At 39.5% G+C, this 18,386-nt stretch overlaps 1 protein-coding gene across 10 annotated transcripts in view; it reads right to left on the bottom strand.

The window, feature by feature from the left end:
* Positions 1-18,386, bottom strand: part of ldb1a (LIM domain binding 1a) — a 44,452-nt gene extending 26,066 nt beyond the window's left edge. For all 10 annotated transcript variants that reach the window (XM_062995608.1, XM_062995610.1, XM_062995611.1 and 7 more), the window contains exons 1-3: positions 18,359-18,386; positions 18,157-18,190; positions 15,137-15,237 (exon numbers count right to left, since the gene is read on the bottom strand). In XM_062995608.1, the coding sequence (XP_062851678.1) occupies positions 15,137-15,164 (28 nt within the window). In that variant the 5' untranslated portion in view covers positions 15,165-15,237; positions 18,157-18,190; positions 18,359-18,386. The remainder of the gene's footprint in view (positions 1-15,136; positions 15,238-18,156; positions 18,191-18,358) is intronic.

Raw genomic sequence — 18,386 nt, 5'->3', positions numbered from 1 at the left:
CCCTCAATTGCTTAGACTGTATACTGTAAGTTGCTTTGGATAAAAGCGTCTGCTAAATGCCAAAAATGTAAATGCAATAAACTTCAGCTGAGCTTGTAAGAGTCATCTATGTTCTAGCACTATTTTTATGCCAAGTTCACACTACACGACTCTCCAAGTAGTCAGGTCACTGTACAATTCACACTACACGACTGGATCTCTTGTAATCGGGAGTCTTTCAAGTCGGTGTGGCTTTCACACTACACGATTGATCGGCGATAGGGGGTTTCACACTTCACGATCTATCACCAACTGGAATCGCAGGCGAGCTTCTCTGGTCTCCCAAAGTACGTTTTGTCACGAGAAGTGATGAGGGGTTTAATGATACCACGTCCAAAAATGTACGTAAACAAGAAGTGAGCAATCAAAGTTTGTGCGCTGATATGCAGCGTAAAATCGAGGAGAAAAAATAAATGAATCTGAGTGGATTTACTAGGCATTAGTAGTTCTTGGCTTATCCACACTACCGCCAATCCATTGCAGGACACCAAGTCACTTACACTTAGGGGGCCATCTAGCATCATTGGCTATTCCAGGAACATTTGTTGTAAGGTGGGATCACACAGCTTTGAAGCATGAAGCATGTAAACATCACCAATACTTGGCTGCAACATCTACTCCATGTCCATCTATGTAAGTCAAGAGCTGTATGAATTGAGTTTCTTTGCATTCTCCCACAAGCCTAAGATCACCATGTGCAATGCTAAACATAAAGCAGCTTAAGTAATGTAAAACCCGCCTACTATTGGACTCCAGAAACTCAGACTTTTTGAAATATGTTTTAGCGTCTAACGAATAGACTAAACAATCCAGGTTTGATGTATGCTAAAAGAGCACTAAAGCTAGTAACCACATTACCAGCTGTAGAGTTTGATGAAGCAATGCTGTCACAATAGTGTCGCAACCCTGTTAAATACCTTAGAGATTAGTTACAATACTGACTGTAAAACAGCATTTACTATGCTATTGATAATGCTTATGTGGCTCAATAAAAGCTAATCCCTTAAATTGTGTTAGAACGGCAGAGGCAGACTGATCTCTTTATTAATGTTTGGGTGTGATGATAGGACTCTAGTTTATTCAATATGCACTAAGAGCTTTTACTTTTTCACAAATGTTTCTTGTAAATTAAATGCATCCATAATACAGTAGAATTTAATTGGTTCCAAAGGACTGTTCTTAAGTCAAAATGTTCATTAGTTAAACCTACTTTTCCCCATAAGAAATAATGTAAACAGAATTATTCCGTGCCAGACTTCCCAAACCACCCCCTTACCTAACCTTTCTAATGTCTTAAATGGTCTTTTTTGTTATAAATACAAGTATATTTTCTCGTAATCTTAAATTATAGAATAGACATTACTGTAATAAACAATACACAGTAGTACTGTACATAAAACACGCATCACATTTCAGTACAGTACGTGTGCTGTACTATACACCATAATAAAATTCCTTCTTTTTTTATAAAATGTATCTACCAGAAACAACAATAACTCTTAGATCTCTCTATTATTTCCTTCTTTATTTCAATAGTGTTGTATTTTGTTGGTGTAATTGCAGGAAAGAAAGAATACTTTACTGAGCCTAATTCCTTCTTCTCTCTTACTCACTTGTCCCCTCGGTCTGATACACAGTGACATTATACAACAACAAATAGTGATTTTTTTTCATTTTTTCACCACTGCACTTCCTCTGCACATTCTTTGGGGACATTTTTATATTGAATTTGACAAAATATAAAGAAAACACCGGAAAAACACTGTCCGCTGTCTGAATGTTTGCTCACTGTATAGAGAGAGAGAGAGAGAGAGAGAGAGAGATGGTTGACGTCACGTGTTTCGCGAATTTCTGTTCGTTATCCGAAATTTTTTTGCACATTAAGTTGAAAAAGATCGTTCGTTACCCGAAATGTTTGTATGGTAAATCGTTCATAACTCAAGGGTCTACTGTATGCAGAAACTTCAGCTCCAGTTTGAATCCTGTGCACTGAAGACATTTTTAGTGGGTTAGTACAATAATCTGCCAAGTCATGGATGTCAAATTCTGCTTCCACTGTATGAGGTCTGCACTTTCCTTTCTAAGCCTCTCAGATTTTTTATATAGCATCACACAGAATCCAAACCCAGAGGTAACTCTGCACCCCATAGTCACCCTGGCTGTTTAAAGCTGCACACCTGGCAGTGCGTGATAATGCTCTGGAGACAGAATGGTATGTGAGAGCCATACTAACAACACTAGATAATTGACTGCAGTACCAAACAGTGCCTACAGACCGAAAGTGCTGCACTTAGTACAACAACACCTACTGTATGTGCACTGCCAAAAGTGTGTCCTCACCTGACTATGAGATTGCTGGACAATCCATTCCAAACCATTGCACTGGTATTACTATGGAGTGTGTCCCCCTTTGCAGCTATAATAGCCCCTATTTTTCTGGAAAAGCTTTCCATAAGATTTGAAGTGCGTCTGTGAGAATATATGTCCATTCAGACAAACAAGCGTTTGTGAGGTGAATGGAAAGGCCTGGTTTACAACAATCCAATATATCCCATAGGTGTGCACTGGGGTTGTCAGGACCACTAAAATTCCTCCACACCAAGCTCCTAAAGCCATGTATTTATGCACTGCTCTTTGTGAACAAGGGTACAGTCATGCAGGAACAGAACAGGGTCTATTCCAAACTGTTGCTAAAACGTTGTAAGTACGTATATAATGTAGCACTGGGTGTGGCTTGAGCACCTGAACTCAGTAATCATGAGGGTGTCCACATACTTTTGGTCATATAGTATTAATGCACAAATATGAATGTTTCCAGTAATGTTTGTTTATTAAGATTCTAACATCATGTTTTACACTCTTTGGTTACATTCATGACAGAAGCGGTGGTTACTCATTACACAAGATTCATCAGTTCACAAGGTTATATCGAACACAGTCATGGACAATTTAGTATCTCCAAATCACCTCACTTGCACCTCGTCTTTGGACTGTGGAAGAAAACCAGAGCACCCAGAGGAAACCCATGCAGACACAGGGAGATCTGCAAACTCCACACAGAAAGGACCCAGACCGCATCACCTGGGGATCGATCCCAGGACCTTCTTACTGTGAGGCAGCAGTGCTACCCACTAAGCCACCGTGCCATTCCAGTAATGGTAATTATTAAGGTTACCTGTGCATTAAATGCAAAAGTACATTAATAAGGATTATGTCACAATATAATGTACTGCAGATTTACAGGGTGACCATGTGGTTGTCCAAAAACTAGCACAAGATTTTAGAATAATCACATACATTCATCTCAGTAATTATTTCGACCTAGTCAGGGTTACAGTGACTTACAGTGACAAAGCCTATCAGAGAAACACTAGGCGAAAGGCAGGAATATATCTAGACATGGCATCCATTAATCACAGGACATTACATGCTCATTTTTCCTCTCACCCCTACACACCTAGGGCAATTTAATATAATCGATCCATCTTCTCTGGAATATGTGAATAATTGACTAGACCAGACACCTGGGACAAGCAAATGATGTACCTGGTCTGTGAGTTTGTATTTGTCAGTGCCCAGCAGGCTGCTAATATGAATTATTTTCTGTAAGGTCAGCATAATAAATGCAAATACATGCCAGCTGCACCAGTAGGACCAGATTTACCAGCAAGATTGTGCTGTCAGTCAGAAACTAAACTACCAACAGCCAACAATGACCATTATAAAATTCATTATCTAATGTAGCTTTTATTTGGGATCTAATTTTGCACACTTTAAAGTGAAATTACTGATGTATTTGTCTGTGTTGTTACTTTGGATAATATGTGAAAGTATGTCTTTAAATAAGTGGCTCATTTTGGCTCCATTAATGCTTTAATTACTTCTAAAGGCTTGTAAAGCTTCACAATCATGTAATTAAATTTTGATATACTACGGTTAAATCCTCAGAGAAATGTCAGTTTCTTAATGTGCATTAAGCATATTTTATATACCATTTATTTTGCACTTCATGTGGAGTACATTTGGAGTACAGTAATAATCTGAAATAGGTCTTTACAAGAGTGCTGAGGAGGAATATCATTTCGAGCTGCCAGCCTCTCTCCCCCAGACTGACCTGGCTTTAAAAAGCCTCTGAATATTCCATAAAATAATAATTTAGTGCTGTAGATGAGATCTGTTGCAGTTCAGTGCAGGTTCAAGCTGTTTTATGAGCTCTACATTACATGTACCTCACTGTTAAAATATTAACTTATCTATTTTTACATGTGGTATTCAAGCCACCGCCTCTGCTGCACTCTAAATTAAGACATCAGGATGTAAATGACCCAAACTGGTTCTACCTGGTTTGTGTTATTTTACTGGCTTAGCCACAGTTTGTTGCATATCTACAGTTACTCTAATTTTGTCTAATTTAGTATTCCTGTAAGAAAGCACAATCCCATCCTAATAAACCATATTTAACAAGCATTTTTTGCATACACAGAGTATGGCGTATCCTGCTGCTCAGTTCTCAGAAAAGCTTATTTAGCTAAGAAACACTTCACGTTGTAGTCTCTGTCACATTCTAAGGATCTGTTGAACTATTTAGCAAGTACTGTACTATAGTATGCTGAGTATCATTGGTACCTGCACAGTGGGAATTGCAGTACATTGTGAATGCATTGCCTCTTGTGTGGTATTCAAGCCACCGCCTCTGCTGCACTCTAAATTGAGACATCAGGATGTAGATGACCCAAACTGGTTCTACCTGGTTTCTGTTATTTTACTGGCTTAGCCACAGTTTGTTGCATATCTACAGTTACTCTAATTTAGTCTAATTTAGTATTCCTATAAGAAAGCACAATCCCATCCTAATAAACCATATTTAACAAGCATTTTTGTGTACACAGAGTGTACCGTATCCTGCTGCTCAGTTCTCAGAAAAGCTTATTTAGCTAAGAAACTCTTCACATTGTAGTCACTGTCACATTCTAAGGATCTGTTGAACTGTGCGACTGTTTAGCAAATACATCAGTATGCTGGGTATCATCGGTACCTGCACTGTGGGAATTGCAGTACATTGTGAATGCATTACCTCTTGTGTGGTATTCAAGCCACCGCCTCTGCTGCACTCTAAATTGAGACATTAGGATGTAAATGACCCAAACTGGTTCTTCCTGGTTTGTGTTATTTTACTGGCTATCTACAGTTAATAGATATCTACAGGCTAATTTTAACATTTCTGTAAGAAAGCACAATCCTCACCATCCTCATAAACCATATTTAACAAGCATTTTTTGTGTACACAGAGTGTGCCGTATCCTGCTGCTCAGTTCTCAGCAGAGTTTATTTAGCTAAAAAACACTTCACATTGTAGCCACTGTCGTATTCGTGACTGTTTAGCAGTTACTGTAGTATGCCAAGTATCATTGGTACCTGCATGGTGGGTATTGCAGTACATTGTGAATGCATTGCCTCTTGTGTTGTAATAAGTTGATGGTGTGTAGTTCTTGGGGGATTATGAGTATGTGTGTTTAGTTAGTTGTTGGTGTGGTAGCTGGGCTTAGTTTATTTATTTAATTTTTAGAACTTTAATGCCATGTTTTACACACTTTGGTTACATTCATGACAGAAACGGTAGTTACTGGTTACACAAGATGCATCAGTTCACAAGTTTAATGTCAAACACAGTCATGGACAATTTTGTATCTCCAATTAACCTCACGTAATTAATGTCTTTGGACTGTGGGAGGAAACCCACTCAGACATGGGGAGAACATGCAAACTCCAAACAGAAAGGACCCTACAGGTTTCCCAACAGATGTTTACAGCAGTTTAAGCCTGAGCTTCGCTGGGCCACTCAAGGACATAGATAGACTTGCCTGGAGCCACTCCAGGGTTGTTTTGGCTATTGAAGAATGAACTACTTTTTCATGTGCACAGGAGGAGGTTTTTATTATAGATGTGTCCGTATCTGGCATTTATCTGTCCCTTAAAGCCCATGCCTCTTAGTAGCCCCGCATAGCATGAAGCTGCCACCACAGTGTTTCACCACAGATTTGGTATTAGTCAGGTGATGTGCAGTGCTTGTTTTTCACCACATAGTGTTTACTGTTCTGCCTACTGTTGTTAAGTGTTCAGTTTTTATCTCATCAGACCAGAGGATATTTTTCCTCATGTCACGCCAGAGTCCTTTAAATGTCATAGCAAACTCCAAGCAGGGGTAAAGATTTTTTAATTCTTGCACTGATCTATGCCTTATTAAAATTTGAATGGCAGAGATACACAGTCCTTTCTTTGGACCTCTTGGTTTTTGGCTGCCAGTGCAGTATAATTGTGGGCCCTTATAGACCCGGGTGTGTGTCTGTGTCCAATCCATTGAAATTGCAATTGGAGTCCAATTAGTTCTACACAAATCTCAAAAACAAATAAAGCAAACAGGATGCACTTCATCAAAATTTGGAACAAAGCAAAGGGTCTGAACAATTTTGTGAAATGTAATTTTAGTTTTTGTTTTTGAATTAATTTTAAAACTCTAAAACTTTAAAACATGTTTTTACTTTGTCATCATGTGTGATTAATTGTAAATTGATGGGTAAAAATAACAAGTGTTTCAATTCAAAATGAAATCCACACCGCAATAAAGTGTGTAAAATATCAAGGGGTCTGAATATACGGAAGCGTATTGCTGGCACACAAATGAAAAAAAAGCCATCAGTATGTCGTTATAACGAGATAGTATGTCGTTATAACGAGATAGTATGTCGTTATAACGAGAAAAGGATTAATTCAGTTTGATTAATTCAGTCAACTGCGCCATTTAAGGTGAATCAAATACACAAAAGACCATAGACGTATTTCCCGTGATTGTGATATACGTTGTTTTAACAGATCCTTTTCTTGTTTTAACGAGTTCCTTTTCTCGTTTTAACGACATCCTTTTCTCGTTATAACGACATACTGATGGCTTTTTTTTAATCTGTGTGGCAGCAATACCCTTTCATATGAATACTTTCTAAATTAACTATATTTTATTTTGTTGATTACACAACTTCTTTTCAAGCAAGAAGTCCAAGAATTGTCTTATGCTGTGTAGCAGCTATAGATACAAAATGTTAAATGAAGTTCTACCAGTCCGTATATACAAATGTTTACAGTTTAATAAACATCAGACAAAATTAATTATTATTTTCACTTGGATAAAGATCAGATCATGCTCTATAAGTAATTAATTAAATGTAGATCATTTATAAGGGTCTGTTAATAGATATACAGAAGTGTCTCCTGTGATAATGGCAGTGCTGTACAGGATCACAAGAGTTCATCAAGAATATTTCACTGCAGGATCAACTGACATGAAAATCAGTATGGAAAAGCAAACAGCAGCTCCTCTCCTGCTTCCTTAAACTTAGCATAACACCCAAATATCCACTACTCGTAGCTCAAACACACCTCGCCTTCAGCACCTACGTACATGTCTTTGTGCAATCGTTTTGTGTTTGTTTTTCGGCCCATCAATTTTGACATTGTACAACATTTTACACACATTGACAATGTACTACACAATATAAACAAGAGTCGGTGTAGAACCTGTGAAAAGACTAACTGACCATAGCAAACTACCTATATATAGTAAGAAAGATCCAAAACCTGTGAGAAGAATTACAGAACCTAGAACAAACTATTCAGTATCACAGTGATTAACTCGACGATTCTGTTTTTTCTCATTTCTTATTTCTAAATCCCTGTTACTTGAACTCAGTGATGCCTATTTTATTTACCTAAAGGCTGCAATTAGACAAATAAGCAAATAATGTAAAGCTCAGTCAGGGTTTGCTACTTTGCGAAAAGACTGTGTGGGTAAGCGATCCTCAGTTAAAAAACAACAGTTCTCAACAGAGCAGCAGAGCCTGGATTTGAACCCTCAATCTTCAGATTGATAGCCCAAAGCTCTATCCACTAGGCCAGCGTCCCCAAACTTTTTTTCACCATGGACCAGTTTCATATAAGATATAATTTCACGGACCGGCGTGGGCGGGAATATTTAAAATAGAATAACTATAGAATGGAAAATCAGTGTGAATCCTAAGCTTTTTACAATGCAACGAGACGCTGCTCCCACCTAGTGGTAATTGGGGACAATAACACCCGAAAAGTATTGGAAATGTAATTGCTCTTGTAGCAATCACTTATTATTTATTCTTTCTGTGTGGCCTGGCAGTAAATGACCCACGGATCGGTACCAGTCTGGGGGTTAGTGACCACTGCACTAGGCTACCACTTCATGTCCCTACATTTAATTTCTTATACAGCAGTGCATTAAAAACTGACATGCTTCTGTTATAAATATAACCACATGGGTTAAGGAATTCTTCAGAAAGTCCTCGATAGTTAACACATTACGTGGTTGTATCTAAAATCCAATATTAAGAATATTACGTTTTACAAAAGGGGGTGGGTATAAATGGACATACTAAACATTTGTGATTTACTAAAGCATAAGGACTCATCACAAACAATGTCCCTGCATTGCTGTTTGCAAGCCAAACTTGGGACGGCGGTGGCTCGGTGGGTAGCACTGTCACCTCACAGCAAGAAGGTCCTGGGTTCAATTCCCCAGTGGAGCGGTCTGGGTCCTTTCTGTGTGGGGTTTGCATGTTCTCCCTGTGTCTGCGTGGGTTTTCTCCGGGAGCTCTGGTTTCCTCCCACAGTCCAAAGACATGCAGTGAAGTGAATTGGAGATACAAAATTGTCTATGACTGTGTTTGACGTTAAACTTTTGTGTAATGAGTAACTACCTGTTCTGGCATGAATGTACCCAAAGTGTTTAAAACATGACGTTAAAATCCTAATAAATAATAATAATATTAATAACAAACCAAACTTTAAAAGAGGAGTAATCATGAAATGAAATGGAAAAATGGAAAAGTGCTACATACTTGTTATAGGTATGTATGATTATTTCTCGTACCTCGAATTGTATCCATTTTTGTCTGAACATGAGGCAACCCAATAGTTACTCGACAAGTTTTTTTCCCTGGTAAACTGGGTAAACATGCAAACATCCATACCTGGGTAAACATGCATGTGTAAAAGACATGGATAGTCCAACAAGGAAACAGTAAACGGGCAAGCTTGGCTCAGGTCAATAAGGAACACCCTGTTTTAACTCCTGGCACGTAGCTGCAGCCATTGTGAAACATGAAACAATCCCGGCTTTGTGAGCTTGCCATTTTAGCTCTGATTTTCCTCTAATCAAGGAGCCCATGTGACTTTCTACATGAGGTAGCAAAGCTGTTGCAGATTCAGAGTGCCAGTGTGCTAGAGGCAGAGAGCAGCAAAAGCACCGAGTGTGTGTATGACCAGGCACTGGCTTTCTATATTTGCCAGAAAGCCTGTACAGTAATTGCCTTCACATAAAAGAGTAATTTAAGCTCTTATATTCTACAGCATAATGAACATGGGTGATTTGGGGATTTCTGCAACAGGGGCACATTAAGCAGAACAAGCACAATGTGTACAGGTATGCAGAATGATGGGGGACCGCTGAGGTGCAGGATACGTGATCGCCTATGGAGCCCACACAAGCCCAGGAATGTAAACAAACTCCACTTCAAACACTACCATGTGTTAGGACGAGGGGTCACGACTGTGCTGAGATTGGAAAAAAGAGATTGTATTGTATCATAGCCAAGCTCAATATCACAACCCGGTTTTATGGAGCCGTGCTGCCTTTCATGGAGAAGCCCACACAAAAGCAGCTCATTTCAACATGAAATAACTGTCTCTCCCACTCTTGCTTACCCTGCCTCGCTCTGTCTCACCCCCTCGTTCTCCCCTTTTCCCTCCTCCCTTCACTACAAAAAAAGAGAACAATCAGAAAGGACACACGGCTGTGGAAATTTCCATGACCACACTTATAAAAAATGCACCCTTGTGAATCTACTTGATTTTAAACAAATGTTATGCACCAAACGTTGGTGTTTTTGATCCATAGAGCTGCCAGAGAGGCTTTTATGGCTGGGTACAGAGATAAGGATCTCAGTAGGGAGCGACTAAAAAATATGTTCGCATTGTACTGATGTCGCTGAAATGATCTGCTGGGATCATCTGCGCATCAGTCCTAACTTGTCTCTGTGCCACACATTTTAAACCATGTTTTTGGATAATTTCCATAGAAAATAGGTGTAAACCATGATGTGCATGACGAATGCGGTTTGGAGCTTCTTTTCAGTTCATATGGACCTGATTAAGAGTTCATTTAAGGATTTGCAGGTATACTACATAGAAACAGGTGACAAAAATGACTTGGTAGTGTGGGGCTGCCACAAGCTGATCAAACAGCCTCAATGGACATTGGCTTGGATTCTACAAGTCTCTAGAACTCTACAGGGGGTATGCAACTCAATTCTTTTAAAAGATATTCCCTTAACTGATTTTTAAAGATAGTAGTGGAGAGAACGTCTAACATCCTTCTTAAGGGTGTTCACCTAAATTGAGATGCAGTCACTGTAAAAGTTAAAGCACAATCCACAGTGACTCCTACCAGTTACAATTAATGTTAATCAAATGGTTTTGTATTAGGCACAGTGAGTGTTCCCTGTAAGATGACACGTGAGCCAAAACCAACTGAGCAAGTGTGTTCAACGATCCATCACTATAGAGGTTAAATGTTCAGACCTGTACTGTTCTTTTGGTGTATGCTATATGTGCACTTGGTTATCTGACTATTTTATATTGCTTCACATCTCCACATGCCAGAGGCAATGTTTTTAAACTGTTAAATGTGCATTAGCTTTCGTAATGAGGGGTTATGTACTGCTACACTATTATAATACCCCCCTTGATGTTGTTGTTGATTAACTGGTTGTGGTGACAGTTTGTTATTACATGTTGCACTAATGAGTAGCATCACTGGCACTGAATGTGTGCCTTCAACCTCATTTCCAACCCAATTTACTACTGATGTCTTACATATAGATCTACATATGTAAACACTGCTCCCTGTGAAAGATTAGCCAGATAGCAATATTACTTCATCACTCGTTTGCATATACACTGATCAGTCATAACATTAAAACCACCTCCTTGTTTCTACACTCACTGTCCATTTTATCAGCTCCACTTACCATATAGGAGCACTTTGTAGTTCTACAATTACTGACTGTAGGAGTGTCTAATAGAGTGGACAGTAAGTGGACACAGTATTTAAAAACTCCAGCAGTGCTGCTGTGTCTGATCTACTCATACCAGCACAACACACACTAACACACCACCACCATGTCAGTGTCACTGCAGTGCTGAGAATGATCCACCACCTAAATAATACCTGCCCTGTAGTGTTCCTGTAGGGGTCCTGACCATTGAAGAACAGAGTAAAAGGAGGTTAAAAAGTATGTAGAAAAACAGATGGACTACAGTCAGTAATTGTAGAACTACAAAGTGCTACTATGTGGTAAGTAGAGCTGATAAAATGGACAGTGTCTTTCTGTCCTTCAGAGATGAGCAAAAGCCCAGAGAACGAGTTTCTGCATAGAAGTGATGCATGGCTTTCTCTTTGCATAACAGAGTATCAAGTATCAAGCAGTTTTCCGAAGTACTCCCAAGCCCATATGACTATATTTATCACAGTAGCATAACGGTTTCCCATGCACGCATTGTCACCTGAGAGCTTGAAGATCACACACAGTCACCAGTGGTTTCCAGCCTTGCCCTATAGAGAGTGAGATTTTGATGGTTTCACTGAGGGCAGTGGTAGGTTAGTGGTTATGCCAAGTTGTCACTGTTAGGCCCCCTCGCATGGCCCTTGCATGACCCTCAGTTTCTCGCACTGATTCTGTCAAAATTGTAAGTTGCTTTGAATAAAAGCATGAGCTCAATAGTGTAAATGTAAAAGTCTAGAATTCCCTCAATCTTTCTGAACTTGAGAACTGACCATTCTCTTATAAAGTTAGAAAAGAAGCAGTGAGCTATGAACAGCCTTTGGTGGATCCTCCTTTTATACCCAATCATGATTCCCTAACCTGTTACCGATTTACCTACTTATTGTGGAATGTTTTTAAATGCTGTAACTTGAATAGCTAGCTAGATAGATAGATAGATAGATAGATAGATAGATAGATAGATAGATAGATAGATAGATAGATAGATAGATAGATAGATAGATAGATAGATAGATCAGAGGGAAAGTCAAATATTACAACAGCTCAAGGTACAATAGAAAAAAGTATTAAGTAAATAAAACTCAGTTAAAAATTATATATGTTAAATAGGCTAAAGGTGCATACAAAATATTAAGTAAGTATTGCAGTACAGTGTTGGTAGGAATAAATATATATGCAATACTCTCTAAAGTTTTTACTTTTATTTTGCATCTGTCCCAATTTTTTAATGGGTTGCAGGCATCAAATTCAAAATCTGTTTATATTTACAAAACACAATTATGTTGTTCAGCCAAAGCATTAAAAGTCAATTCTTTGCACTCACACTTTATATTTAGAGGGATTAATGGTTTTCAGTAGCAGAAGAATCAAGAAGCTGTTATGTCATTGCATCTAAATCACCACAGCTTTGCCAAGCTGTAACATTTTTGTCCATAAGGTGTCTGCTTAATCTCCCTTTTATGATTAGTGCAGCTTGAAATGATCATTTTACATACAATTTGCCTCTTTTCTCAAATTGATGCATTACCATCTTTAACTAATGGATTAAGAACCAGACTACGGAAAATGTCTCCTCCAGTACATACTGTAAATTCTGACAACACAACTAAACAAACACTGTACCCTACATCCTTTCAGTGTCGTCACTTGGTGCACAGATAACCTCCTGCCTTCTAAAATGTAATATTTATTTAATGGGAGGTTCCAAATTTAATCCACTGCCTTAAGGATTCCCCATGTGAATTCTGGTTATTAAATCCAAAAGCCTTTAGATCACAGAGCCAGTGTAATGTATGTCATGTCTCACAAGACAGATTATTTTCCTCACTTAGTGAGTCATTACCAACATGCTTTTAAAAAGGGCAAGCCATAGCCTAGTGGTTAAGGCACAGGACTAGTAATCCAAAGGTTGCTGGTTCAAGCCCCACCACTGCTAGGTTGCTGCTGTTGGGCCCTTGAGCAAGTTCTGAGCAAGCCCTCAGTTGCTCAGACTGTATAATGTAAGTCGCTTTGGATAAAGGCGTCTGCTAAATGCCGAAAATGTAAATGTAAACAATTTCAGCACAGGAAACTCTTCTGTACTCTCCGTTTACTAAGTATCTAAAATTCTTATTTATTTATACTGTCCAATGCTTTCCATCCAGTAGGTCTAAAAAATAATAATTAAATTAAATATTAGACCCTCGTTATTATCCAGAACACAATAGTAATATATGCATAATCTACTTAAATTCGCAGGATATCAGTATATGTACTTAAAGATGCCTTACATAGTAGTGCAAGTACCTTTTTGGTAGCCTGCATGCATGCAGTTCATGCCACTGCAGATGCCAGATTTTTTTAAGAGCTCCTGAGGAAATCATTATTATTAATAACAATTATAATAATAATAGGTTCAGAATACTTACTCACTCACTCACTCACTCACTTTCTGAACCGCTTATCCAATTAGGGTCATGGAGGGGTGCTGGAGCCTATCCCAGCTTTTCAATGGGCGCAAGGCACACAGTAACACCCTGGACGGGGCGCCAGTCCATCGCAGGGCAGACACACATACACACACACATACACACACCCATTCACCTATAGGGCAATTCAGTGTCTCCAATTAACCTGACTGCATGTTTTTGGACTGTGGGAGGAAACCAGAGCTACCAGAGGAAACCCACGCAGACACTGGGAGAACATGCAAACTCCGCACAGAAAGGACCCGGACCGCCCTGCCTGGAAATCGAACCCAGGACCTTTTTGCTGTGAGGCGACAGTGCTACCCATCGAGCCATCATGCCGTCCGGGTTCAAAAATATTTAATACAGATTATAATGATTGGGATAATACATGTATATTACACAAGTTATGCACAGCTACTGAAACGTCATTTATTACATGTATGCATGCAATTTTAGTATCAATGCCTGACTATACTTGGGTAACTACGTCTCACTATTCGTTATTGAGTAGATCTTTTAAAAGTTAAATTTTAACACCCAGACCCAGTTGCACATAAGCAGACATTTAGATTCCAGAGAGTTAACCATCTGAGGTGTACACTAGTGTGTTTGATGGTGTGATTTCAATGACCGGTTCACCTGACTCCAAAACAACCCTGGGCAATACCACAAGAACTACCATGTTTGACAGTACGCATGGTGCTGTTGGCTTTAAATGCCCCTTTTCTCCTCCAAATAAGGTTCTAGACATTGCGACCATGTGATCAGCAACAAATTTCAGTCATGTTTTAAGATGCAGAGGGACTTTACTTTTTAGATGCCAGACTCTTAGTTTAAGGTATTGCAATTCCAGCTTGGCTGTGGACAGATACTCCAAGATACATTTCTAAGTTATAAAAACATGTGATCCACTTTTTGTGATTTGTACAGAGCTCTGTAGATTTAAGTCAAAGTATTTATACAGGCACAGAAAAGTCACAAATTGACATTAACTAACTAGAAATTAGGAGCCTAAAAAGCTGATGTTATAGTTGACCTATGTATATTTCCGAACCCCGTATATCTTGCCATTGTTCCATAAGAAGTGTATACTTCAAACACTCAGTCAAAGCAAAAGAACAGTTGCAGAAATTAGAAACTCTAAGCCTGCCACAACAAACACATCCCTTACAAATGCATGTAAAAACATTTTTTTTACTTCAGCTGTATAAACCAGTCAGAGAGGCTATTCAGGTTACAACAACATTCTTCATCTACATAAGATGTCTGTGCTCTGAGATCACTCACTAAGTTTAGTGTGCAACAGTGAAGTGGAGCCACCAGCCAGTTTTAGCACAGTTCAAAACACATTTCAGATCAAAACTACCTATGAACTACTTTGCAAATCAGCAAATCATAAAACCACTGCACACAAAAAAGCAATGGCATTAAGCTTCACATGAAATGCTATGCAGTCAATAAAGAAGCTGTGAAACCTTTGCTGGAATAAGAAGTCTAAAGGCTTACCTGGGCAAGCGCAACCTCCAACAGACATCTTCTCACATGTTTGGCTCTGCTTGGAACAGAAAGCTGCTAGTAAGTCCACGCGCTGTGAGCATGGACTTTCTCTGAGGAGCAGAAACAGATGCAGAGGGGAGGGTAGTCAGGAGGAGGAGTGCTTCAGAGAATCAAAATGTAGAAACAGGAGCTGGACTAGAAGCAGGAAACAGGAATTCAGTTTGACTGTGACGTATTAATATGCAAATAGAAATACTCGTGGGAGGGAAGAAATGACAGGCAAAAGAGGAGAGTAAAGCGTGTATGAGACAGATACAAACAAAAGTAAAAGAATGTGAGAGAGGTAAGGTAAACTGTGCCTGATTTCAGTTCACATAAGCTGTGTAATGCAGCTCTTTGTCCTCTGTGTGTGTGTGTGTGTATGTGTGTGTGCTGGCAGTTTTTGCCTTCCTCTACTCTGGAAGATAAACATAATCCAAGCCCAGAGGCACAGACTCATTATCGGCTAGTGAAGCTATGGTACTTACTGTATATACACACACAGCACTTTTTGTCATCCTCTAGAGTCTGCTATACACCTCACCTTACCAGTAAGTCATGCACTTTATCACCTGCATTACAAACCACCCTGTCCTTTCCACATAGCCTTTCCAGAATATCTCTTCCTTCTAAATTATATTAAACTTTCTGGTGCTTTACATCATTTGTCATTTCTTATTTTTCTTTTCCTGTTTCTCTCTCTGCTCCAAGCCCTCATTTATTTGTGCTGAGCTGACCTGAGATATGTAATGTTAAAGGCTACAGACAGTATCGATTAAAAATGCAAAGCCCACCTGGAGCGTAGGGACACTGGAGACACAGAGGAGCCTGACAGACACAAACTAATGAGCGCTGCGAAATGAAAACAAGTCTCGAAACAAATTTAGGAATCAATAAAACATACACTGTGTAACCCATTGGAGCAGCAGTTAGTAAAGGTGCTAGACAGCTTTATGGTCCTCGGGACTTGAATCCATGTCTGCAGTTACTTTCTTTTAAGTAGTCTGTTTTTCTTACACCTATTAACATTCATTCCAGTAGGTGGATATTCTCTGGTTTGACTCTAGGTGTAAGATATTTTAAAGAAGATGTATGTTCTTTAAATTCAACTCACAGCAATTCACTTTAGAATTCAAAGTAAAACAGAACTTTTAACAAAGCATCGCCATATGATGCCAATGCACCCACAAGTCAGGTTGCAAAATTTCTACACTACAACAGCTGTGCTGGTCAACTGTAAGAGTCTTTATAATAAAAGTCATTTCTAGGAGCTTGCCATTAAGCAGTAGGCAACTCAAGCTTACAGAAATACACCGATCAGCCATAACATTAAAACCACCTCCTTGTTTCTACACACATTGTCCATTTTATCAGCTCCACTTACCATATAGAAGCACTTTGTAGTTCTACAATTACTGCCTGTACTCCATCTGTTTCTCTGCATGCTTTGTTAGCCCCATTTCATGCTGTTATTCAATGGTCAGGACTCTCCTAGGACCACCACAGAGCAGGTATTATTTAGGTGGTGGTTCTCAGCACTGCAGTGACATTGACATGGTGGTGGTGTGTTAGTGTGTGTTGTGCTGGTATGAGTGGATAAGACACAGCAATGCCGATGTAGTTTTTAAACACCTCACTGTCACTGCTGGACTGAGAATAATCCACCATCAAAAAATATCCAGCCAAGAGTGGGCAGCGTCCTGTGTCCACTGATGAAGGTCTACAAGATGACCAACTCAAACAGCAGCAATAGATGAGCGATTGTCTCTGACTTTACATTTACAAAGTGGACCAACTAGGTAGGAGTGTCTAATAGAGTGGACATTGAGTGGACACGGTATTTAAAAACTCCAGCAGCATTGCTGTGTCTGATCCACTCATACCAGCACAACACACACTAATACCTGCTCTGTGGTGGTCCTGTGGGGGTCCTGACCATTGAAGAACAGGGTGAAAGCAGTCTAAAAAAGTATGCAGAGAAACAGATGGACTGTACAGTACAGTACGATGAAATAATTTTTTCTGCATATCCCAGCTTGTTTGGAAGCTGGGGATCAGAGCACAGGGTCAGCTATTGTATGGCGCCCCTGAAGCAGACAGGGTTAAGGGCCTTGCTGAAGGGCCCAACAGTGGCTGCATAGCAGAGCCCACTAAGATACATCAAATTTACCTAATTGCTGTTTTTTTGCCCTGTTTTTTAATCTTAATTGTTTTTATTTGGCACTCAGTGCATCACAGGAGTCCTTCACACTGTCTGTCAAGTCTGCTGCCTGCCCTGTCTCTAGAGCTTTAGAACCTTAGGATCAACTGGGGAGCCTTGAAAAGCTACGTTACAGCCTCTTGATGTTGCCAACATATGCACATCCAGGGAATAAAGACCTCTTTAAAGCAGTCTGTGTCACATCTTGTTGCCTGTCATTCAAAATCAATACACTGAAAAAAAAACATGGCGTTAGAATGCACCAGGGCTTTCCTGTCTCACGGCTGTAATAATATGAATGACACTATACAAATTGGTTCATTTTTTAACCTTTGATAACACCACCGAGGCCCAGGTGACTTTTTCCATTAACTTTTACTTCAATCTTGTTCTGAGCCAATAGCACCTACAGTCACTAATATCAGCAGTAATCTTCCAAAATGGTGAAGCAAGTACAAAAAGTCCTGAAGTATAACAAAGTAATTTCACACTTTAAGACTCAGCGCTGCTGCAGCAGTCTGGCTGGAAATGGCTTTTTGTTTTTTAGAGCCAGAGCCTCAAAGCTCAAAGCTCTTAGGAGATGCACTTTACCAATGACTGCACAATCAGGTCCGCCTGCACTCCCACTCTCTGTGTCTCACATGCCAGAGCTCGACTGAAAACAAAGATGGTCACCCTACTGTTGTTACCTCGCTCAATTAGGCTGTGGAACAGCAGTGGGAGTGCACGGTGAAAAAGTGTTTTTTTTTACCTGTATGAGGAACACAGGAACGCAGGAACACAAACTCACCTTCTGGAAACATTGAAGGTCCCACAGTGAGCACCTAAGAATCAGAGGACTCAGAATTAGCTTAATTAAAGCACAAAAATCAATACAGACTCTGTCAGACTGGATCCCTCACCAAAGACTCACTGTCACTGAGCTTGCAGATGACAATGACATTACTTGTAATATATTAATCAATTCACATAGTTCCTTTTGAGTTCCTTACCCTGATCTCTCCTCAAGGGCTGCGATCT

Source organism: Trichomycterus rosablanca, chromosome 5 (genome assembly GCF_030014385.1).
Source record: "Trichomycterus rosablanca isolate fTriRos1 chromosome 5, fTriRos1.hap1, whole genome shotgun sequence".
NCBI classification, from domain to species: domain Eukaryota; kingdom Metazoa; phylum Chordata; class Actinopteri; order Siluriformes; family Trichomycteridae; genus Trichomycterus; species Trichomycterus rosablanca.
Note: the sequence above shows the minus strand (reverse complement) of the source record. Positions and strands in the feature narration are given on the sequence as shown.